A 26,067-nucleotide genomic window follows, 5' to 3' on the forward strand; every position below is an offset into this window, starting at 1 on the left:
GCAAATTAATCATTTTTAAGTGAATTATCAAAATTGATATTGCTTCCTCTCGGCAAATTTCCCACTTATAAACTCTTTGGATATCTTGTATGATTCGAAAGCTGATGCAGACTAACTCGGGAGCTCAAAATTTTGATCACATCCCCAAAATAAGATGAGTTAATCATTTGGTAAAGATAGACTATCGCTTACAAGTAGTTTCCTTTATTAGAAAGTGATCTGTACAGAGGTGGCTCATTCTTCTGTCCCAGACAGTGAGTTATGGTGTAGAGTTGGCTTGCCTGAAGGATAAAGATAGACTGAATACCTCATCATCCTCCCACCGCCGTAACTTTTACCTTCGTTGCGAATTATATTTCGCAGCATTTGACAGAGGCATGTAAACCACACAAGGAATTGCTTGCCAAGCACTCGATGACGTAACAATAGCATGAATCACACTCAAACCCGCTCCAACGAAAACAAGCCTAAATTATGAATGCAGTCGCACGTTGGCCGCTGCCAGGCCGTGAACTTGGCCGGCACAAAGGACATAATAGTGAGTCAACCGTAAAATTTCAAGTTGTTGCCTAATTCGGCTTCCTCTCCCTCTCCGAGTTACTATTTATTTAGAGGTCACGTGACGGAACATTTTAAATCCCCGATAACTTTTTGCCCTCGGCATATGATGGTTTCCGCTTCCCATGGACTGCTAATGCTTTTCTCTCTTCGCGTTGGCCTTCTCCTCAACTTCAATACATTTCCCATTCTAGAGAACAAAAATTGAAAAAAAAAAGGAAATGGAAAAAAATAAGCAACTCTGCATGTAAGACTTTACACTTTCATCCAATAGCCTGCCTATTTTGTTAATCTTAGCAAGCCTTTGACGAGCCGAAAAGCGTCATTAGAGCTTGATATCTGAAATGATATGTAACATTTCTCCAGTAAAGGTTCACTGTTGCGCTTGCATTGACGCAGTTTTTGTTTCTAGAAATCTGTTTTACTTTGTCAATTTAAGAGAGGGAGGGGGTTACTCCAAATGTTTTGGTTTATGAAATTCGTAGGATTTTTAATCCCTGTCAATAAGCATACCTCTGATTCTTAATCAATGTCAAGAGTTCCTATGACTATCTACAGTAATAGTGATGTCAACAGAAGTTGTCCGTCGTTTCGATAATCTGTCTTCTTATACCGTATTGACTTCTACTTCCTCTTCTTTACAAACCTCTTAAGCTTCTGAAGTTTTGCTTTATGATGTTAAGTTTGTTTCCCATTGAACTCAATATTTTATGCTTTACGATAATCATTTCCAAATCAAAACATTGTCGTGAGAGGTTTTTTTTTTTCTTTTCTCTGTCTCTGTATCTAGTCTCTGTATCTGCCTCCAGTATTTCACCTGTCTTTAATTTCAAGATTTTTTGAATGCTTTTTTTTTCTCCAACAATAGATAAGCAGGTGTTGCTCACCTGTGTGTTCTAATTCTCTCGTTCAGTCGGATACCATTCCGCACATAGAAGCCAACTCAACTCTAAGGGGAGGGACAGGTGGTATGAAACACACCTTCTTCTCCACCTTCTTACCCCTCCTCGCGCAGCGCATTGGCACCTTCGGCCTATAAGCGGGTCCCAAGTTTGCCCCCGTCCGTGCCAGCTGGAGCTAGATATGTTCCGACACTTCTCGTAAAGGTCGAAAACTCTGGGCGGATGCTTGCCACAATGTTAATCAGCTGGCGCAATAAATGTATGTATTTTGGTTGGTATGACTGCGATGCCCTTGTGTATATCAGTTCCCGTTACAAACCGGTAATCCCCTATTCGCCCCCGGAGACAACCTGTCAGCTCCCGGCCACCACTCCCTGCTTCGTCCTGCTCAGCGCCCGGTCCTCTTCTAATCGCACACCGCTCAGGTACGTGGCGGGATATTTTCAGGGACGTGTTCCATGAAGAAAACGTCAAGTTCATTCAAGGGGTCCCCTAGCACCTACTCTTTCCATCTAGTGTTAACCCACGGCCAAGAATGCCACTTGGTTAGCCTTCGAGTCCGTCCGAATCCTGAGCAGCCCCCCTCCCCCTGTAACCTTATTGGGCCCTACAGGTTTCGCTCTCCTGGGGGCGTTGGGGTCCTGTTTCCCCTTCCTCCGCGGAGGATTGCGAGCTCCGCGGTACCAACCTTAATCGAGTATCTTTTGTGTCCCCGTAGAGCGATGCGTCATCCGCTAAGGCCAAGCGAGAGTAGGCTGGGGAGCGAGTGCCAGGCGGTGTGCCTCTTACGCACTCAGTGACGTACAAAGCAACACGAGCCTGCCATTTTTGTTGTGAAACAGGAAGGCTTCACAATTTAGATAAACCTCAGTATAATCTCGTCCCAGGCACGCTTTTATTCCCCTCTGATGCAAACTCCTTTCTCCTCCTACAAACGCTTCACGTTTTTATGTGTGTAGAGCCCGCGCAAAAGGGGAAAGTTTGGGTGAAGTGAGGAGAACGGGGAGGAAACTGTAAACAAAAATAGGTAAGATGTCAAGAATCAGCTAGGTGACGGGCCGATGATTTTATTGTTGATGCAGCGAGTGGTGAGGGCAGCGGGCTTGAGTAGAACGGCCTGAGACATTGTTTTTGTCTCAGTGTGTGATTTAACCCACTTCACGGCGTACTTGCGGTCTTGTTATATTAATAAACCCAGTATCTCTGACAAAACCGTTTTCTCCTCCGAGGCGACTTGGTAATCCCCGCCCTCCTTTTGTGCCATCCCAACAGGTGGACGTGTACTATCACCACTCGACCGGCTTGGACGGGAACAACGTCGGCTCCTCCGCAGCGCATCACGCGGCCAGCTACTACTCCGGATCGGCGGCAGCTAGAGCGGCAGCCATGCATGGATACAGACCCTCTCACGGTAAGTGATTTCAGCGATGTCACCATTCCTCACCATCCCACAACTGGTAGATGCCTCGTAGATGAAGTGATAATACTTTCATAGGATGAATGAAATATCATAATGCATTCACCAGACCTGTTTGATTGATTGAAACATCAATTTGCTGAAAACAGAAATCTGCCTACCAATTATTTACATGAAACAAGTTTGTTCACCAGTGAGATTATCTGCCACGATGATCTCACATTTTCCTCTTTCAATGTCATAATACTCTCCCTCTTTCTGTGTGACATATTATGACTGCATCTATTTCTACGCATGTTTTGGAAAATTACTGAAAGAAATTGATCAAATGTCACTTGCAATATCAAGTCAAGTGTTCAACAAAAAGACGAAAGGTCATTGGTAAGTGGAGTAGCGTAGATGTCATTTTGCACCTGAGGGGACACACACCTGTAAAACTCGTCGGTTTCGGAGACGAAAATCTCATGCCAACCAGTGCCGTGGCGAACCGCACGTCTCTATCCACAATTCTTGTGTTGTTTAATACTCACGGTTGGCCTTGAGGTATCATATCTAAATATTAGTGTGTGCATGGATCAAACGAAACGAAATGAAGTACACTGTTCAGTGTCAGTGTATCGAATACTGCGTTCAAATTGTTCTGATAAGCAAGAATCAAATATCTCGCTTGGCGGTCGTCCATGACGCGCGGTCATCACCGAGAATGTCGTAAAACGCCACCAGACGTTATCAGATGGGCGCTTAATTTTCGCGGATGCGTACCCGTGTTTCTCGGGCTCCTTCTCCAATATTTCCCGCCAATTCGATTACAAATTAGTTCATCAAATCGGGATTACCTTATCACGTCTGCTCAGCATCAGACTCCCAACGCCCTAATCACAACCGGGGTAGTGGAAACTCTCGCGCACTTTTCTCCCTCTGTCCCTTTCGTCATAATTTCAATCGAAATTCCTCTCTTCTCCATGGCTTCTCCATCTCTCGTCACTCCCAGGCCTCGATCGGTTGTGACATCCCTAAACGCTCCGCATCGCTTTGAAAGGAATACGTTGATTTAAGAAATTAATGAATGAAATTTCTCGTCACTAATTCTAATTAATTTTCATTACCGTTGACGTTTCCTTTCACTGCAACTCGAGATAATCACACTCCCAACCAGAGCCATTATGCGTGAAGCAGTCACGTGGGAATTAGTTGGCGTTCGGGCGTCCTCCCGTCTTCCGCTCCAAAGCGGTGGGATATACCTACCAAATGTATTTCTGCCTAAAGTATGATTTTGCATAATGTACCGCTAATGTCTTTTCTATTCTGATCCGGGAGATAAACATAATGGATGGACTCTGACATTTATGCTCTAAAATGGAGCCAATAATCTCTTATACAAGAACCAAAGTAAGGAAAACATTTACGTAGGAGGAGAATGACGATAAAATCGACGAGAATTCTATTTTGAAGTAGTCAGGGTAACGAAGTGCTCACACCTTAGTGAAGTTAAGCATTTAGAAAGTGTGATATGTTTGACATTCATCTATAATCACTATATGAGAGGTTGACTCTAATTCGCCGTCAGAAGTGTCAGGAATATAATCCATACATGAACGGTTCATTAGGGAGAATGTGCAAACATTGAGGAAAGAATATTGTTCTCAAACTTTATTCACGCCACATGCTATCTGCAAGTCAGACACAAACCTTATCTTCCCGTTTAGAACGATGAAAACGAGCAAGACGTCCGTCCTTTCTCAAGACTCAGTGCAGCTGGAAACAAGTCTGTCCAGACAAACTCTTGAGACTTCGAAATTAAAATATAAGATCATTGAAAATTGTCATGAAATTGTAAATTTGCTCTGGTAAATCTTTTGCACTCTAAAAATCTCTAATATCGTCCTCATAATGGGACTAACTCTTGTGTATTTCATTTTCAACATCGTAAGAAATCGATGTGAACTACCAGATTAAGTTGAACTAAATTCAAAAGCCACCTATTGTCTTGTAGCAGAGATAATCGTTAACCTCATATCCCTCTCAAATAGAAGCCACGTTTCTCACGCTGTTATATGAACGAGAATAATGATTTAACGCCCTCGTGATGGTTTGGTTCTATGAAAAGACGATTTTCATTTTCATTTTCAAAGAAAGGACACCTAACAGTTGTGTCAAAAGCAAAGTGAGCTGTAGAATGCACCAGCTATTTAGCAAAAACAGAGGTATAGTATCAGGTCATGATAAATGAAAGACTACTAATCAATATCATATCTTGGCAACCTGCAAAGTGATGTTCGTATGATACTTGACTTTGATTCGCCTGTTCTCACCTCGTGTACGGGCCTTCATCAATGTACGAAGATTTGTTTTGGCAACCTACAAAATGGGTATTCGTATATTGATTATCGTTTGTCTGTCGCTACCTTTCGCGACTCTTCTTTGTAATCAACTTTTTGTCTCTTTGGCAACCTTCAAATCGGTGATCGTATCATACACTTGAATTGGACGACTCGTCCGTAGGTACCCCGTAGGGGTTCTCGACCCGACTCCCAAAACGCGATCAATGAGGGTACACGTGGACCCTTATCATGTGCGTCTTTCTCATACCGAGCCGTGTAGGCAGGGAGGTGGATTGGCAAGGGTAAACTGCGACTGCCTGAACAACTTACGCAATACTTTCAACGAATGTTGACTTTTATTTTGACTCGCTTTGAATCGCTTTCCTTTCATTTCTACGCCTCCTCGTTGAACTTGGTGACATTGCTCGTAAAACATTAAGTAGAACTAAATGTACATTTGCCACAAGTAGAAGTAAGTACTGTACTTGATAACAATACACTTTACACAAGTACACGCAGTGTATCGTAATATTTGTATTGTATTAATGCACTCTAGTAAAAGCTTTACATAAAAGTATTCGTTTTCTTTCAAATCACGACGTGATTATACCACCATGCACTTCATCCTAATGATTTACCATATATTACTTGATATAATGTGATGAGGAGCGAGTGGTAAGGTTGAAGTACGTTATGAGACATGTAGTTCAGAGGGTATAGGTGAGGAAAACGCCCTTTGAGCGTACCTATAAATGAGAAAAGGACACAGAAAAGAAAGTGCATAAAAGAAATCACTGACTAAAAATCGAAAGTGGAGGAAGATTAAAAGTCAAATAGATGGATCATTCAACCGACTGATGAATATGAAGCGACTGTTAATTTACTGCAAAAGACAAAGGATTTCACAGTGGACGGAGATGAGCCCTGAGAACAGCGGTGCGGCTTTTTCAACTGAAGCATGACTTTGTATCATCTTTTTTTTTGCCAGTATGCGCTCTTATGTTTATTGATTTCATTTATCTATTGCAAAGGCAAATGTTTTTGTTTATGATGTAATGCCTGATTTATCTTGTGTTATGTTTTGTTGGGAAAAAGAAGAATGAAAATAAATGAATTGAATTGAATTGAATAACCAGTGTATGGTATACCAAACAATCACGGCATTTACCAAGCAAGGGGGAGCACTCGTATGGTGCCTTTAAAAAGAAAATATGAAAATTCAGAAATAATATGATGCACATTAATTCTAAATTGTAATCAACAGTGAAAACAATAGATCCTCCTCTGACCAATTTAAATATGAAAAGACACAACACACTTTAATAGGTAGGCTTTGATGACTAACCAAACAGATCAGTGGCGGTCTCATTAAAGTCGAGAATAATAATAGTTAACTACTTGTTTTCATGTAACATTAATATCTGTCGCAATCAAATATGCAAATTACTTAAGATGATATTGTCACCTTGCACATACTTTTTTTCCATTTGTACATAAAATTGTACTCTTCAAACAAACAAAAAGTAACGCAAAAGTTGAATTTTCCTAATGAATACACATCCATGGAAACATCATGTCAAGAAGGCTAAGAATGCAGTGTAACGAAGCTACCCTATAATATATTTCACCTGCAGAGTTGTTCAGCATATGATTTTTGCCATTCGGGCCATTTTTGCTATGTTACTCTTTCTATTTAATGATTTAGACACATACGATGAAAATCTGGCTTTGCGTTACTTTTTTTTTTTGAAGAGAATATCAACATCGTGGTTTTGGTCGGTAATCTAGCTATCAAAGCCAATTTCACCTTAATTAACGGTTGCTCATTGCTGAGTTATTGCAACTCTGCAATCAATGCGTGCCATGGATATGATATGAACGCTTTTCGGTGTCCTCTTTCATATATATTATTACCATTTAAAATAAAAATGTTCGGTGAGGATTTTCGGGGGCAAGAGCATGGAAGACTTGTAAGGTGATGGCATTATTACGCCATCTCAAGTTTATGTACGATTATGACTGAAACTTTAAAGTTGCTAAACTTTTTCTTCTACGTCGGACATAGAGAGTTAAAGAGGAAATCCACCCCAAAAACAAATAAACTTCAAAAGATAGAGAAAAATATCTAATATTCCCTAGAGAACGATACAAAAATAACAAAAATCGGATAAGAAATAAGGAAGATAATTACGATATTTTGAAATTTCACATTTTTTCGGAAAACATTTTCTTTGCCAATCCTTATGAATATTCAAATGAGAGAGTTGATGATGTCATACGCTTACAATTTTTCATGTATATTATATAAGAAATTTGGGGGAAAATATATTTTGAGCTAATACCAGTAAAAGGATGTTCTCATAATCCATCAAGACATATCAGAGTTAACATTTGTTCTTTTTTATTTTGGGTGGTTTTAAGGCAAGTTTTACATTTATACAGCTGAAATATGATTTTTATTTGTCATTTCTGTATAAGAAATGAATAAGAAATTGTGAGAGCATGACATCGTCAACTTGCTGATTTGAGTAATCATAAGTCACTGGTCAAGAAATGTTTTCAGAAAAAGTGTGAAATTTCAAAATAGCATATCTATCTTATTTTTTATCCGATTTTTGTCATTTTGTATTGTTCTGTAGGGAATATTTTTCTCTTTCTTTTGAAGTTTACTTTGGGGTGGATTTCCTCTCTAAGGAAACTTCTTAAGTTCTTTTTTTTTTCTTTTTTCTCTCTCTCTCTTATAAAGTTAATTGCAACATAGTGCGGATTTTCACTTTTTTTTTCGTAAAAAAAACCAAAAAACCCAAAAAACAAAACAGCCAAGATATTCTTTTCCAATGATTTTCATGTCGGTAATGGTAATAAAAACATGGTCAATATGAGTCCTTCATCTTTCAGCTCCAAAATCCATATTGCTATAATCTGATCGGTGCATTTGGAATTCTTGTCTGGGTTTTCATACAATCTCACAAATTTCTGTTATGATATGTTTTTCAAATTACTCGGGACCATTATACCTTCCTCAGTGAATCATCGTGGATATCATATCTTTGCGTCATTGTTATGTTGGTGTTAGTAGAGACGCACGTATATATGACACTCGAAATATACCACACCCAATTCACTGAACATCTGCTACTATTTATCATACTTTGCCCGCACTAATGAGCAGTGAGGATGGTATCAGCAATATTGATACGGATAAAGATGTAATGCAATATCATTTCTGTTATTACTTCCACTATTAGTGTGATCATTGTGATCATATCGTTAATATCAATATCATTATTATTTATATTATTATCAATTTGATCATGATCATTATATTTCTGTCATTATCATTATTATGGATGTAAAGTTAACATAAGTTGTTTTTTTCTTACAACCTCTGTAAGCCAGAAAATCCAATATCTTGTTTTACTCAACACACACACACACACACACACACACACACACACACACACATACATTCTAGATTTTAGCATTACTTAAAGGGATCGTATAGTTTTGGTTGAGACCTAAATTCAGGTTTCTAACATTTTTTGGTGAGATAATGAGAAACCTCTTATGAAACATGAAAGAGCATGTAATTCTATGAGGACTTCAACATTTATTTGATGAGAATTGGTTTTGAAATGGCTGAGATATCCAAAAAAAGAGCTATTCTTATAAAGTGTGGGACCCACACTTTATTACGATCGCTTTGTTTCACTTTGTTTTTGGATGTTTCAGTCATTCCAAACCCGATTTTCATCAAATAAACTTTGAATTCCTCTTAAAATGGTATGCTCTGTACCATATCATAAGTGTTTTCTTGGTATCTCGCAAAAAGTTAAAAGCCCAATTCTCATCTCCACCAATACTGTACTATCCCTTTAATTAATATGAATTTGATTTGTCATTATGTTTTTATCGCTCATTACCAGAATCAGTTATGATATTTATGCACTGCCAAATTCTTTAAAAATGAAAAATAAAATAGAAACCACAAACTGATGATCTGATTTCTGTGACAGGACAGGGCCATGATAGATTGGTTCCAATCACTCGGCGATCCCCATATTTTGAAATATTCAATTTGCTCACGGGCCCTTCCTGCGCCCCTTTTTCTCTCTCGGCGCAACAGTCCTCTTGCAAGCCAATCTCGGATTCTATCGCGCAGGAAACCGACCAACACTGGTTTTGGTAGGCGATAAGTCAGGGCAAATAAGAATCAAGCCACAACTATCGCGACTGCGTGTCGAGTCGTATTAGACAGTGATCCATGGGGAAGGTCCCTGGGGAAGGTTTACTGGGGGAAACATGAGGTGGGGACTAGTGACAGGCTTGTACCACATCCCTGGAGGATTCCCCGCGCAGCTATACAGCTCGATAGAAGCCACCACGTGAATATTTTTGCTTTACCAGGACAGCTGCGTCTGATGGGTTTGTCAGCGGTTCGAGAAAGGAGAAAGAAAGAATGACATCGTAGCATTGAGAGAGGGCGTGCTTTCATTTCAATGCGCGGTGACCCGTAGCTCACTCTCACGGGGCAGTCAAACACAGCCTTTGACCTAAAACGAGCAATTTACCACTCACTGGTTTGTTTTGTTTGAATGTTTTGAAAGGGAAGTTGCACGTGAACTCATTCACATGCATCAAACTTGGTTGTAAGAATGCATTTTGGAAAAGAAGCAAACAGAAGTTCAAAGGGGCAAAATGACGTCGCGTCAAACTTTAGTCAGGTAAATTAAGTTTCATGTGACCCTGATCTCGTCATCGAACTTGCAGGAGTTGAGTCATCTTCGCTGTACCTGGACAAGAAACTCCAAAAAGCGAAATCAGCGTTCAAAAATTATTTCAGTCGACAAACTCGATGCTATCTAACCCCTGCTATCTATTTCTATAACCTTCTCTCAAGATCATAGCTGGCCTAAAAATAGCCGCAGAGCGCGTTCAAAAGAGCTGCTGATGATGACAACGGGCAGGCACCTGAGGAGGGTGAACGTAGAGAGATGGAGAGAGAAAGAGAGAGCCGTGTCCCTCAGTAGGGTCCAGAAGCTATATAGCGCCCCCTTCCGTTACGAACGAGTCTTGCCCGCAAAACGCGTCCTCGTCATAATTATTCCAAGGAGTGGGTCACCTGACGCCGAAGCGAGTTTGTCTAGCTCTAGTTTGATGACGCAAGACGTGGTTGCCATGGACACGAGATGACAGATCTGATTTAGGTCAGATTTATTTGGTTCACAACAACCGTGTCGGAAGTCTGCAACACTGCCACGTTCTTCAAACGTGGGTTAGTTTCTTATTAGACGAGCACAAAGTTACACTAAGAAGGACCATGACTTGTTCAAAAACTGACATTTGGAGATTTCCACTTGCATCTTTTGAAAGATATGCCTAAAATCTATAGACGATTACAAGATGCGTGATATTTAACATTGTGAGGTATATGGATTGAGGTATTAAAGAAATTCACTGTCAGTTGCACCCTGACTGGTTAGTTCAAAACTTTTGAAAGGTGTAGCCCTACTACTATACATCCAACTGATTATCATAAGCAATGTTTTACGTCACAAAGGCAATAATTCCAGTATACGCTGAATTCCGTGTTAGATATTGCACTGATATCCAATCTTTCTATTGAAAAGACAAGCGATTAAACAAACTATCAAGGCGAAATACGAATCACCAACCTTCTTCTCTCGTGATTCGCAAACTTTATGGCCACGTTTGTCGATTATGCTTGTTTGGCAAACGTGGAGAAATTCATCGTTCTCTTCCGGGAGGGAGCCCCCATTCGAACGATTTTGATTAAACGTTGACTTCACTCAATGACTACGAGATAAAGATGTTTTAACCCTTTGCATGCTTTGGATACCGATTGGCAAAGAAAATCCCATAGGGTTGAACACACCGTTCCCAGTCCCAGGTACAGAAAGGTTTTTAGGACAGAAACGCTAGAAACAGTTATCAGTCACCGCGTGAGGGAATTCGGACAACAAGTATAATAAACCTGTGACGGATTTACACTGTCTTTAAATCATGGATTTTCTTGCTTGTGTTCGCCCTGTAAGTCTTGTCGATCACGCGACTATGACGCTTCATGCGATGCACCGTCCCCTCCCTGCTATACGATCACGTGAGGGAATGAACATTGAATTTTCAACACTTTTTGTAGAAATCATAATTTCCTCTTTCTTGCACGTCTTTTTGAATTGTAGGCCCTACATTGTATCTGAAGAAGAATCTTATTACTGATACTCTTTCAAAAATAATGTGAAAAGTAGTGATATTTTATGTGACATCGAGAAACCCTACACAGCCACATAGACAACACTCATGTTGTCATTGTCGTCGTTGTTGTTACTGGAGCCATAGAACATCATCTTAAAGGGATGGTACAGTATTGGTGGAGATGAGAATTGGGCTTTTAACTTTTTGCGAGATACCGAGAAAACACTTATGAAATAGTACAGAGCATACCATTCAAAGAGGAATTCAAAGTTTATTTGATGAAAATCGGGTTTGGAATGACTGAAACATCCAAAAACAAAGTAAAACAAAGCGATCGTAAAAAAGTGTGGGTCCCACACTTTATAAGAATCGCTCGATTTTGGATATCTCAGCCATTTCAAAACCAATGTTCATCAAATAAACGTTGAATTCCTCATGAATTTACATGCTCTTTCATATTTCATGAGAGGTTTCTCATTATCTCACCAAAAAATGTTAGAAACCTGAAATTAGGTCTCAACCAAAACTATACGATCCCTTTAAATGGCATAAATGGCATCCTTACAATTTCAAAGCCAAAATAACCCAGCATAGGTCCAAGTATTTGCACTTACAAAACCTGTTGTGTTCTTTTTTTTTCTCACGACTCAAGTTGCAGTTTTGCCCCCCCCCCCCCAATCAAAAAGAGAAAATATCAGAGCGATAAATGCGAAGTAATAGCCCTAAATTAATAACACCAGAAGCAGAGAGACCGACCGGCTTTCACCTCCGGCGGATCGTGACAGCGTAAAAAGTAAGTCAATGAAAGTTGTATGCCTTTCGGGCTATTATCGACCACACCTTCTTTTCAACCTGTTGAATGTCACTACTATTTTGACGCTAAGTTGCCTTCGCCGTCTTCTAGCAAGGCGATTGTGTCAACTTCAACTACAACTTAGATGTTTAGAAGGGAAACTTCTACACTCAAACCATCCTCTCAAGTCGCCTTAAACTCTCTCCTCGTTCATCTTTGTCCATGTTACTTCGTCTGCGCTCTTTCCCCGAGTTTTCTGACTCCAGTCGTTTCTGCCGTGAACTTTTGGGGTCATATCCCACGTGAAATTAGATTAAATTAGTTCGCAGAGGGGTCAAGCAGCACGCGTGTCTTGTCTCCAAACCCTCGAGCAACCTCCAAAAGTTATTACTCCCAATTACGGTGTAACGTATTCCAGTCGCTACTTGTTAAGCGTGAGGGTGTAGTCTCATTTCTAGACGTCACATCGAATGATTTTGGTTCCTTCCTTGTGACTGCGATTTCAAGGCTATTCATTTCCATATTTTAGAGCTGACTGAATGTTCAACCATTGGTCATTAGCATATGCATTACGTTTTTCTTTTGAGTATCCCTCTAGCACTGATCGCCAGAGCAGTGAGAGTACACTTGAATTATCTATAAAGAAGAAGAGCAAGCAACCAGGCCCCATAAAGCAACCAACTGCCCGAGAATCCGAGATACAAGTGTGTTACAGTACAGTGCGCTTTCCGTGCACTTCTTACAACCCACTACAATCAGTAACAATACCAATTCTGGAATAGACCAAAAGATTCACTGCATCCCTGTTAGTGTTTCATTATTGAATTCATTATACTAGGTGTAAAAGTACATCAAGTTTAACAAAATGACCAGCAGTTAGTCATGGTAAACATATTGATTTAGAAGGTGATAGTTGTCACACCACCTATAAACATATACCCCTCCCAAAAACACCAACAAACGAAAACCAGCAACAAGAAACAACAAGCAAATAAACAAACGAAAACACCAGAAGTTCCATCTTTTCAGTCTTGATGAGCAAAACTTACAGTGGCTCCAAGGCCTGTTCATTTGATTTTATGGCGTTATTGTCCGATACTAGAAAAGGACACACTCAAGTATTGCGCTGGGCAAGTACAAGCTCGCCTACAACACATATGAACATAATGGCGAATGATAAGAGAAAGTTACGCAAGGACAACCTGAAAAACAAACCATGTCTTTGATTTGAAGAGTAATGTAAATCTAAACAAAATTCTCACGAAACTTTCGATGCTATGTTCGTTTGACGTTTCTCTTTTTATTGAAATAAATTTGATTATGATGTGAATTTTTACTTTAAAATCACTAAACGCGTCGCCATGATGTCGTTTTTTCCCACCTCCACCGCTGGCTCAGATTCCGTCAGTTCCTCAAATTCCAAAACGCATAGACCTAAGAGATCGGATGATGATTATAGCCTCCATAGAGCTTCGTGAAAAGTTTATCTGTTTAGGTGGGAAGTTGTTCACAAGCTCGGTCAGAATCAATCACAATTACCACAAAATGTAGATACGAATCAGTCGCGATTTACAAAAGCAATGCAAAGCGTTCTGCCATTGTGTATTAATGTACATTACCACACGCGGTATCAAAGGAGTTTATTGCTACGTTTGCAGACAGGAAGAATGACAAGAATAAGTACAAATGCCATGATGGCGAAGCTTATGAAAACATCATTTTGCCCTGAGAAACACACTACGTGATATTCTTAATAGCAAAAAGGTGAATGCAGCGAGTGAATTTCATTTGAGCGCGCAGAATCGGAACTGGACCAAAATTCAAAACTCGGTTACTGAAGACAAAATTAAAAAATAAGAATAAAAATTGAGCATTAACCAAATTCATATATAGGTAACATTTAAAACGACAATACATAATTTTTGGGTTTGGAGAATGTACCTGTCTGCCTGTTGAATCCAAATGTCACTGATACGTCACGATTGCGCAATTTTTTTTTTTTAATTTAAACCCGATATCTTACAGAAACCGCAAATTTATTTCATTCACTTGTTTTAATCGCTGAATATTGTTCTTTCTGATTCGGGAGACTCTAGGCTCTCCCACCTCCCTGCCCTCACCCCATCTCAACCCTATCCCAAGCTGGAATTTGCTAGTCTCCTAAGAAGCGAATGATGGGAGGCATGCATTTATAGAGACATCCTGAATGTGATTGGAAGAGTCTGTTTCAGGTGGGAAGTAGAAATATATAACCCAGTTGGCTTCCTTGGAATCGCAGGGGGAGGGAGGAGTTCTATGAAAATACTGCGCTGTGAGAATCATCGTCCTGTAATTTGATGCAGATAAAATTGTTGTTTGCTGATGATTTTGCAGCAGTATGAATGACGAATTGTGTAAATAATATCTTTATACTGCATGGCGGGCGAAATCTATTAGGGGAATGTGACGGGAGGTTTAGATGGTAATTTTGACACACTTTTTGTGACGGGTAAGCTCTTGTTTTTATCTCGAGTTAAAGGGGAAGGCTAGTAACTGATCAGTGGGAATCAGTGGAAATGCTGGGAGATGATTGTTCCAATCCTTATGGGATTAATTCAAAAGTTCATTGTATATATATTGTTGTGTGAAAATGATTTGCTTCAGAACGGTCTCATATTCAAGTAATGTGCAGTTTAATGCTCCGGCACTGACCAGGGACGCTAACCTGGAAGCATTAAACTGCACATTACTTGAATATGAGACCATTCTGAAGCAAATCATTTTCACACAACAATAGATATACAATGAACTCTTGAATGAATCCCATAAGGATTGGAACAATCATCTCCCAGCATTTCCACTGATTCCCACTGATCATATAGCCTTCCCCTTTAAGGGTAGAATATTTTGGCATACGACGAAGTAAAGGTATGATCTCTTGATTCTCGAGCATGGGAATATGTATCAAACTGTATGTACTGCTTTTCTTTTTTTCCCCACCAATGAGAGGTAAAATGTTTCAGAATACAAATTCAGTGTTGCGATCCGAGAATGCTACCTAAAATTTACTATGGAATATGAAAACTGGTATTTAAATTTGTTGAGTGGATGAACCTATACCGGGTATCAATTTCTATCTGAATTACACGATTAGTAACTTCCTGTATTTTACATAGTCAAGAAAAGGCCAGAATTTGGATGTTGGTTATGGATTCTGGCAATGGCGTAACTCATGCTTCTGGGAAATTTCATCGACTACATATGGACGAAAGTATTGGTTGTTAATCAAGACTTTGAGTATGGAGAAGAAGAGAAATATGAATAAAGGCAAAAACAGCAAAGGGAAGAAAGAAGCAAAGGAGATCAAGAACGAAAGAGAAAAACTGGCGAGGAAATAAAAGAGGGAGCCAAAGATATAAATAAGGACAGAAAAAAATGAAGAAACGGAAGAGGAGGTTTTATTGAAGGGATGATAAAAGATGTGAGTGAGAGATATTCATCCGCATTCATATCGTATGCACACATGCTTTCTGAAATTAAGTCCACGAACCGAGACCTTTTAAAACCCCAATGAATGTGGCGTTTGAGTAATTAGCAGTAGGAGCTAATCTACCGGATGCCGTAACAAGACGATACGAGGGGTGTGAAGATTTTCGCAGACATCTCAACATCTCTCTCTCTCTCTCTCTCTCTCTCTCCATCTCTCCCTCTCTCTCAACCTCAAGCGACTTCAGCGCAAAAGATGATAACTTTTGCTTCCTTCTGTATGGATTGCATATCAAAAGTACCGGAATACCAGGAATTAGGTGATTGAAAATGGTTTTATTAGGGCATTCTTGCCTTTATTACATAGGAGACACATTGGTTTCCATGATGTTTGTCATTTCGCACAACACCGTTGATTTGTGCTGTTCGAAAGAGCAAGACCGAACGCTCCACATCCAGCCCCGTGGTACATTCGTCTTGGCGACTCATAAGCTGCCCAGTTGTCCTGTAGGCAGCGATACTTCCTTGAGTCCTGTTTTCCGGGAATCCCTTCCTCCTAAGGGAAAGCAGAAGCTAAATAGTTTGCTGTAAGGATGATCGTAATTGAGGGCGAAAGCCCATGACCCAACACTTCCCAGTATACTTCCCTCTTACGGCTGTTGACCGAACGCTTTACCCTAAACTTCCCGCCGTTTATCCCCTGTCGGAGCGGGGCTGACTGGTGGTTATAAACTCCGGCCGCAGACTGCTGGCTGAACCTTTGCAGGCAGAAGTATAGCAAGAGGTAGCAAATACTTTTTTCTTTTACTCGGTCAAGGCAACGGATGGTCCTAAATACACGTGCTGCGGTGGTTGATTTTGTGAACTGGCATGCATTTCACGGTAATTTGGCATCAACCATGTCAAATGGTATGCGACATAATCTTGTCTTCGTGCTATTCATAACGTTATGAATTATAATTATGTGAATGGAAGCAATGTTACAAAATTGACATTTTGCATGTTATTTGTATCTAGCTTTATGTTTATATGCTTTGTCCAACATTTGTAATTTAATGAGAAATTGAAGGAACATTGAAATCAAATCTTGGATTTACAGATCGTTGTTACACAGATGCAATGGTTAAATACGTGCCTTTTTGACTTCAGTGGAAGTGAAACACAGGGCAAAAGCAAACAAAATTTTACAAGATTCGTAAAAGAAAAATGATTTAGAATACCATCACCAATACGGAATTGCCCTGTACTTTTCGGTATCAGTTAACTTTTTCGGTTAAAAAAAAGAAATAAACAAAACAACCACATCTGAATAAGAAGGCAGGCATAATGATGTCGAAGACTGTTGGTGGATTATAGATAGTGTTATGAATTTATCAAAGGATAATTTCCCCACATATCATGTGGATTCAGTTAATGCAGAGATATCATGTATATAGAAAACATCAGAAATGATTGGGGGAAATTGGACAATCCTGTCAAAAGTAATACATGTCTGAAGTTCCATATGCCACTGCTGCGGAATAAAAAGGCCACAACAGTTTGTGACGTCACAGCAACGAAACAAAATCAAGAAAAAACAAGATTTGACAAATTTTCATTTTTCATGCGTAATGAAGGAGCACCTGACTTGCACACTTCAGAAGGCATCGAGAGAATTATATTTACCTAGCTATAATGTCTGTAACATGTCGAGTCCATTATAACTTTTCATGGAAAATATGAAATAAACGCTTTACTACATGACGCATTATGCATGCCCTCAGAATTTACCCATTTGCTAATGATTTCAAACCAATAAGTTACGAAAATATTTGGCTGCCGACGGCGTCCTCTGTCGAGTTATCGGCTTCACGGAGCTATTGTTTCTGGCAAAACTGGACACAAATGTCTGTCTCAACCTATGTATTTTCAGAATATGTATCATGCGATCACAATAAACCAATCAGGGGAACAGTTTCGGGGGGACAGAATTCCGCAAAGAAATTGAACAATCACGTCCGATATGAGTAACTCACCTAACGCGATGTTTCTTAATGAACGGAATCGCGCTCTGGAAGTGAAAACGTAACCCTTCTGTCAAAACCGACACACTGACATTTTCTTCTCTAATTTAATGTGTCAGCCTTCTTTTCTCTGTCTCTCCGCCTTCTTTTATTTTGCAACACATTCCTGACAAGCGAACAAGAGGAATTATTGGTTTAAAAAAGTTTTTATATCACTCCCCTTTCCCGATAATGAGAGTTCTCCGTCGGGAGGAGAACACAAGTAAGCAATCTCCGTTCGGTTGCTGTCTTTCCTCCCCGAGATCACCTCTCCCGTTCTCTCCCTCTCTCTCCGCCTCCCAAATCGCAACTCCATGTTTAGGAAGGCGTGGAGCCGGAGAGAAGAATGTCTATTCATTTATCGTTGGGGGAGTTTTCAAACTCCGGAGATTAACATCATATCTGCCCCGCAAATCAAAAATGAAAAGTTACCGATCGGAGTTGTAACTCCCAGGTGTGCTCATAAGCCAAGCGTTAAATTAGAAACGCTGTTTAGAGAGGAGAAGGAAATGCTATTCAGGCCCCAACGGCCGTTCATACACTTTATCAGGAGGTGCGATCTCACCGCAGATGAAAGGGAATTCAAATAAACTACCCTTTAGCAGGCTTAGTAAAAATTCAATCTTTGCAGACAAAAGAGGTGACAAGAGATTATATGATACTGCGTTTAGCACAAAGCGCGGTATAAACTACACCTGATCGCCCGAACTGAACTTAAATGCCCTTGGACAATGCCACTACCACGGCTATTAGGTATTTTCTTCCCTCTTCACCAACATTATGTCGTAAATATCTCTCTTTTTTTTTCACCACACGGTCTTAGAGGGAGGGGGAGATGCTGCAGAGATTGAATGCGCAGGAGCACGAACAAGGAGCATAATATACACATGTTTCGGAGGGCAAAACACAACATGCATCTCCTTTCAAAAATGTATAATGTAGCTGACATGCAACAGGTCGGCCTTTTCTCAGGATTGAGCTTCCTGTCATTAAGTCGGCATAGAAGTGACTTCAAACAGTCTCAGCTTTATGCCTTGCATTATTGCAAAAACATTAACAGCAACCCAGGTGCGTTGACATAGTTTGGTAATTCATATGAAGAGTGTATTTCTGCTGCCCTCAAATAAGTTGTGTGCAGACATTTCGATTTATGACAATGTACATGTATGAGATCAAACGTGTCATCATTGTGTGTCGATAACAAAATCCGATAATCAAGTCATTAATTCTATGTGAGTTTAAATGAATCAGCTACACGATGTGTTAAAAGTCATGCCTAAACCCCGTGAATTGCAATTGAAAAAAAAGCCTCAAAACAGAATCTTGTTTTCTTACCATGATATTACCACAGTAGCGAAACGCTGCATGGTGGGGAATAATGACTTCATCAGACAGGCAAGACGGCTATTGAAAAGTTTAAAGAAAAACCACAGCCAAGAAAAAACAAGATCTATTATTGTGTTATCTCCTCCATAATTGATATCATATTTGTGCACGTTAATCGATATGATCTAATTAGACAAAGAATAATAGTTATGATAAATAAGCTGTGTAAAAACTGTTCATACGTTACACTGTACGCTGAAACAAATACAGTTCTCATACATTCATAAAATTTGACCGTTACCATAAATATAACAATTGAAACAAATATTCTGCATGTTCGTAGCCTGACGGCCCTGGCTGGCCACCTGTAAAATATTTCCCTGATATATCTTGTTTGAAAATTAATGCACATAGTGGTAATAATCATGCTATATGTCACATAATTCATACACAAGTTGAGGAGGTAACCTTTTTTAAAGAAAAAAAAATCAGTATTTCTTTCCTTCGTGTTCAAAATTACACCATATTGTTAACATTGCTATAAATCAGCTGTTTATATGACTGCAGAATGTGGTTGTCTGTTTATCACTGTCTGTATTAAGAAGGTTTTATTGCCCCGGGTATCCTTGCTTCATTTGTGTTTTCTTTATTTTAGTCCTATGTTGCACCCGTGCTCCTCATCTGTTTTTCACACTCTGTTCAGAATTTGGTTAAAAGCTTGCTTTTAAGTAGGTTCCATTATATTTCTTTAGCGTTTATACATATTAGAGCCAAACCTACAATGATTGACCGCCATGTTTAATATGTTTACATTAATTTACTGTGCATCCAAGCCTGATATTATGATTCACTTCATTTTGTTATATCTGATGTACATTCCTTCATTGAGAAATATGAAAATAAATTGAATTGAATATTAAGTAAAAAAAAAATCTAAGAATTCAGAACCATTGTAAAGACGATAACTTCGGTAGATACGCTCCAAACAAATCAGGATTGCTCGTTGTGTCGCATCCAGGAAATCGTTTTCTGTTTGTTCAGCTTGGAGATCGTTTCCTTCACCTTAACCACAGTTCATTGGTCAAATCAGCTCACAGTCTTTGTATTGTTTTGTTTTGGTGCTTTACCGAAATGAGGACTTCATATCGTTATGTATGTCTTGTTCACGCTGATTTTTAGTATAATCATTTGCCGTCATTCACATGCACACGTGGTTTGTTGTTGTTTGTGCTGTTGCTGCTGTTTTTGTAAGGTTTACATAATCCTTCCAGTTTTGCTTTTGTCTCCCCCCCCCCGTATTATTACCAGATAGTTTGATATGATAATTGACGTTGTATCGCGTTGCCAAACTGTCATAACGAGGAGAACTTTCAACTTATTAAAGGTCACGCGTATACAGCTGATGTATGAGAAAATCCGACTGTTTACATGGCTCTAGCAAGCAGTATTGTCTTGTCTCACGGTATAATGACAATGGCCAAGGTGTGAAGTCTTTAGAAATGAGTGGACTTCTCTGGTTTCGTATTCGCGGGTAATGCCTTGGATCGGCAACATGTAGCCATCCAATTGAAGAAAATGAGACTGAGATCGAATCTCAACTGTCACTGACTACTTAAGGCTGTTCTCAGTGAACCGCGACTTTTGCAAAAGACTTTGGCCCACTCTTCTTTCTAGGAGTCCTCGAAACACTCAAATACGGAAGGCGTCGTTCAGTTGCCTTATATAAGGTGACTGACTTGCATGTAAATGTACCACTGTGATCCACAATGGTGTGACACGTGTTACACGTTTAACGTGTGAGTCATGTATATCTGTAAAACGATCACGACGCATACATCTGGAAAACAGTAAAATAGGAAAGTAATCACAATAGTAGTATAGTTGTGTTGATGATGATGATGATGATGTTGAAAAGAATGATAATGATAATAATTGTAATAACGAATAACAATCGTGAATTGATAAGAACCGGATTGCACAGATAGCAATAATGATTATAATGATAAGGAAATTAGGTGAATATGTCCGATTGTTTGTGTATGTGAGTGTGTGAGTAAGTTTGTGTGTTTCCAATACCAAACCTGAAGGAGTAAACACACACAAAAAAAGGAAGTAATTCCAAATGGGATATTTTCATCTGTTAGCCTTGTTTGGGTTTGAGAATATGATTGATACAGACTCTACTTGGCCTTGAATGACTACGAAGTGCAAGGAGGAAATACCTCAGGACATTATTATGTATTTACGAATTTCGAAGTCATGAAATCAACACCTCATTGTATTGAATAACAACAGTCGATAGATATGATGATAAGTTGGAATACACATTCAAAATGTGAAGAAAATAAAAATGGTGCAAACAATGCTCTCAATTGTTGTCTCATATTAATCCATACATTGTTGGTGCAAAAGAAATTATCTTGTATACATCAGCACCTGATGACGTCACAAGACTTGCGATGCAACAAAAGCGTTGAGGGCGCTCTCTCTGCAATTCGGTTGTCCACCGTAAACGGTGAAGGGGCTTCTTTCTCGAACGACAGGATGGAGGGTATAGGACTTAAACCATAATTATTCCCCTCATTGTGTGATCGTGGGGATAAACATTCTTCAAATCAGGGCTAGAACTGGTCGACTCTTACGTTGCCCACAAATTGGGTAATTCTTCGAAAGCCTAGTTGAGTAAAAATAAACATATACACACACAAACAACAACAGCAGCAAGAATCAAAATGACACATAAGTTCTCATCTGAAACCTGCAGTTTTGAAATTGTCCTTGCCATTTTGCCACCAAAAGGAGTTTTAAAAGAATATTTTTTACACAACATTACTGTAATACATAATTGATGAATAACATTGCTAATTCATATGCAGGACATGCTTATGTTTAAAACGTGAACAACTTGCAAGAAATCTAAATCGAACAGAGGAACATATGAATTCCATCCGGAAGAAGTGTCTGCATTCTCTGAATGTGGAGTTCACTCTTTAATAGAAAAAAATGTGGAATGCTTCACAAACCTTTGGATGATCTTGGCAACCTGGCAACACCGCCTCGTCGAGTTAAGGTCCGTGGCGCCAGGGCATCCGTGTACATGCACCCGTACATTTCCCGGTCTTCTCCGGCAGTAGCGAGCAAGCCTATGATTTCCTTGACACTCGCGGTGACTCAACGTTTATAAAAACAAATATCTCGTCTGTTTATGCGCTTACATCCACTCCCATTAACACGTCTGGTTTAATGACCACTTTATATTTCCGCGCTTGCATAATTATCGGCCCATCATCACAGGTCAAAGCCAAGACCAAAACCAGGTCACAAGCTATGATTTTCATTTTACATTGTACAGTATATATTCTTAAAACAAATATTTCTTGTCTTTGCAGAGTATGGTTCATGCAACGATGATCTTTATCTCTTTTGTCTACCAATTAACTCTTTTAACCCCTTTGGTAACACGTTTATGTACGATGTCAATGGTAGTATAAGATGTTTGTCTAAAGAGGGTTAATGGACACAGAAAGGCTCGTTTCATGTCTGATTGATCAGGCCTTCAGGACGCAGAGCAATGAGCGTAACTACAGTTTTATGATTACCGGGGCGCCTCGAACAAACGGATGCGGATGTGGTCGCTAAAGAGCTGGTGGCCGAGATCTCCTCCAGTAGACCAGAACCGACTTTTATGACAGACCAAAGATGTACCTGGTCACACCAAGAAGATACCTGGTCCATCTAGTCGCTCTTAGGTCAGACTACCGCTAGATTTAACAAATCATTTCTAAACCGTGGTGGTGGTGGTGGTGGTGGTGGGGGGGGGGGGGGGGGTAATAAGGTCAATGAACCGAATTAGGTCATTCTTTAGTTAGATTAAAACAGTTCTTTACAAAGACATGGCAGTCTTCATTTTGAAACACCAAGTGTCAATTATTTTATGGGACCGCCCGTACAACCATGGAGGAGACGTCCAAAGTCGTTGGTCAAAACAAGGAGGTAGTTTAGTAGGCCTACCTGTTTGGTAGAACCAGGCATGTAGAAGAGATCCCATCCGCCAAGAAAAACCCCCAAAACCAACCCCCCCCCCCCAAAAAAAAAAAAACAAAAACAAAAACAAAAACAAAAACAACAACAACAACAACAACACTAAAACAAAAACAAACAAACAAACAAAACAAACAAACAAACCAAACCAAACCAAATTAAAAAAAACAACGAAACAAAAAGCAAGCAAGCAAACAAGCATCAAACAAACAAACAAAAACGTAGGTGGGCCCTACTCATCATTGTACACGTATTATGCTCCTTCACAAGATCGGGCGGGGCGCGGGGGGGGGGGGGGACATTATCTGAACTCAGGTTAATGTTTGAATGGTTCACATAACCAAAGGTGCATTCAAAGTTCAGAATCCCCGGTCACATGATCTCCAGGGGGACAAAGCAAATTCAGGAGGGAAGTAGGGGGCTGATGCATCAGACACAGAAAGTTTTTTCTTCTTCTTCATCGTCGTCTTCTTCTTTTCTTCAGCTACCTTTTTAACGAAGCTGTGATCTGATGAAGGGCGATTGTTTGAGCGAGATAACGAAGCAGGGAGGTGGGAGAGAGACCTCCCTGAACGAACTGATGTCAAAATTATCGCGATGTGTGTCCCCTCCTTGAAACAGTGCTCTCTGCACTGCTGCAGGTTTCCCTTTCGAATTAGACGGAGGACGCAGTTGACAACTCTGGCTTCCTTCGCAAAGATGCTAGACGAGAGATGTAGTGCAGAGCTCACGGGCTAGACTGCTGAGGACTTTCAATTCTAGAAACTCGGCAACCTCCACAAATATATCCATCAATCTGTTTTTTTCTCTATTTTCTGTTTGCGTCTGAGTTATCCGCGAAGAAAAAAAAAGAGGGGGGGGGGGCGACCCCTAAGCGTTTTGCAGACATCAACCTGTTGGCATCAGTATCAATGTTGAGTTACCTTGGTTGTGCGAAATGAAGCTTGCTGCTCTAATAGCACGCGTTATTGATAAATAGACCTATAGATCCAGACTTGCAATTATACAGAGTTTAAACCGGAAGCCTCCTCTAGAACTCTCTTGATTGAAATGAAACATGTTCATAAACGCAGAAAAAACACAAACACATGAAACGCTGTGAGTAAGTCGTGTTTTATACGGGTTTTTTTTTGAATCTGAAGTACTTTTCTTCTTCAAAACGTCTGGTCGAAAGAAAGGTATAGAGATATGAAACTTACGGAAAGTTGCGTGACATCTTAGCATTCTACATCAGTCCAGGGAGGTGGAAACTCTTCCACCTCCCTGATCAGTCAGTGTAACACGTGAAAGAGCGCTAACGTTCATTTGAAACCTCCGCCCTTTGTGCAAATATGACGCACGTATATCTACGAGCTCATGTACCCAAATTCAAGAATGTTTCTGCTCCGACTGCCCGTCTTTAGTTGTTTGTTGTGCCTGCTTTCTTCTCATCAGTACAAAAACTGAAATTCAGCAGCAATTAATTGTTGCTGGGATATCATCCATGAAAATTGCGTAGGAAGCATGTAAGCGAATTCGACAGGTTAGTGAAATAGTACAATACTGTAGTCTACCCTCCCTGTAAACCGTCTTGGTCTCTTTTCCTTGCCGAAAGTTGTGTGAACTAAGTAGGTTAGACTAGAAGCGCCTTTTATGGAGCAACTGATGCCAATGCTAATACATAATCGTAAAAAGCATTCAAGTGGCGTCTGGTAGAAAATATCAATCGTATTCTTGCAGGAATGTACTTTAAAGGGATGGTACAGTATTGGTGGAGATGAGAATTGCGCTTTTAACTTTTTTGCGAGATACCAAGAAAACACTTATGAAATAGTACAGAGCATACCATTCTAAGAGGAATTCAAAGTTTATTTGATGAAAATCGGGTTTGGAATAACTGAAAGTGTGGGTCCCATGCTTATTAGAATCGCTCTGTTTTGGATATCTTGGCCATTTCAAAACCAGTTTTCATCAAATAAACGTTGAATTCCTCATGGAATTACATGCTCTTTCATATTATTTCATAAGAGGTTTGTCATACTCTCACCAAAAAAAAAAAAAAAAATGTTAGAAACCTGAAATTAGGTCTCAACCAAAACTATACCATCCCTTTAACAACTGTTCCAGTTGTTTTAAAGTTAATTGTTATTTCCATTTGCTTGGGAAGAAAGTGTGTATGTGAAATTTCAATCTGAAAGATGAAAATGACAATCCCAATGCATTTTAATAACACTCTGATTGAAACATTGCATGATTTCTCACTCTGTTGTCAACTACAAGTAATAATTGTCAATCAGATATGCTTTTACTGTGATTAGATGAATTTCACATCTAGGTCATAGTTCAATAGCTCTTTTCAAAGATGAAGTGGGTTTCACAGCATAGGCCAAACTGTATAGAACTCAGTGGTTAAATGACAAAAACAGTTTGATGATTTACTGTGCCTGCCATCTTTACGGTTGTCATGGTTACAGACGTTTAGGAAATTATGCCAGTGTCGCTGACCGCTGTGTCCTACATGTCCGTTTGAGAGCGCAAAGCATTCTACTTTGTTGACCCATCACGCGATCGATCACTTGTGAAATATTTCCTTAATTATTATCAAGCAAGAATATGTGTCAACCTTAAAGGGACTGTACAGTTCTGGTTGAGGTGAGGATTTAGCTTTTAACGTTTTGCGAGATGTTCAGAAACCACTCTATGAGATGTCAAAGAAAGGGAATCAAAAGTTTATTTGATGAAAATCGGTTTTGAAATGGCTGAGATATCCAAAAACAAGGTGAAATGAAGAGATCCTAATAAAAGGCGTGGCCTGTCGCCTTTTATTATCACTTTTTGGGATATCTCAGCCATTTGGAAACCGATTTTCATCAAATAAACGTTGAATCCTTCTTAAAATTACATGCTCATTCATATTTCATAAGAGGGTTCTCATTATCTCACCTAGAAATGTTATAAACCTGAATCCTCACCTCAACCAGTAGTGTATAGTCCCTTTAATCGCACT

At 39.6% G+C, this 26,067-nt stretch overlaps 1 protein-coding gene across 1 annotated transcript in view; it reads left to right on the forward strand.

Moving 5' to 3' along the window:
* Window positions 1-26,067, forward strand: part of LOC139737972 (GATA-binding factor 2-like) — an 87,016-nt gene that overhangs the window by 26,047 nt on the left and 34,902 nt on the right. The window contains exon 3 of the mRNA XM_071648640.1: window positions 2,733-2,871. Coding sequence (XP_071504741.1) covers window positions 2,733-2,871 — 139 coding nt within the window. The remainder of the gene's footprint in view (window positions 1-2,732; window positions 2,872-26,067) is intronic.

This window comes from Diadema antillarum, unplaced genomic scaffold (assembly GCF_040938485.1).
Source record: "Diadema antillarum isolate AM-2024a unplaced genomic scaffold, OU_Dant_1.0 seq00000717_RagTag, whole genome shotgun sequence".
Taxonomy (NCBI): domain Eukaryota; kingdom Metazoa; phylum Echinodermata; class Echinoidea; order Diadematoida; family Diadematidae; genus Diadema; species Diadema antillarum.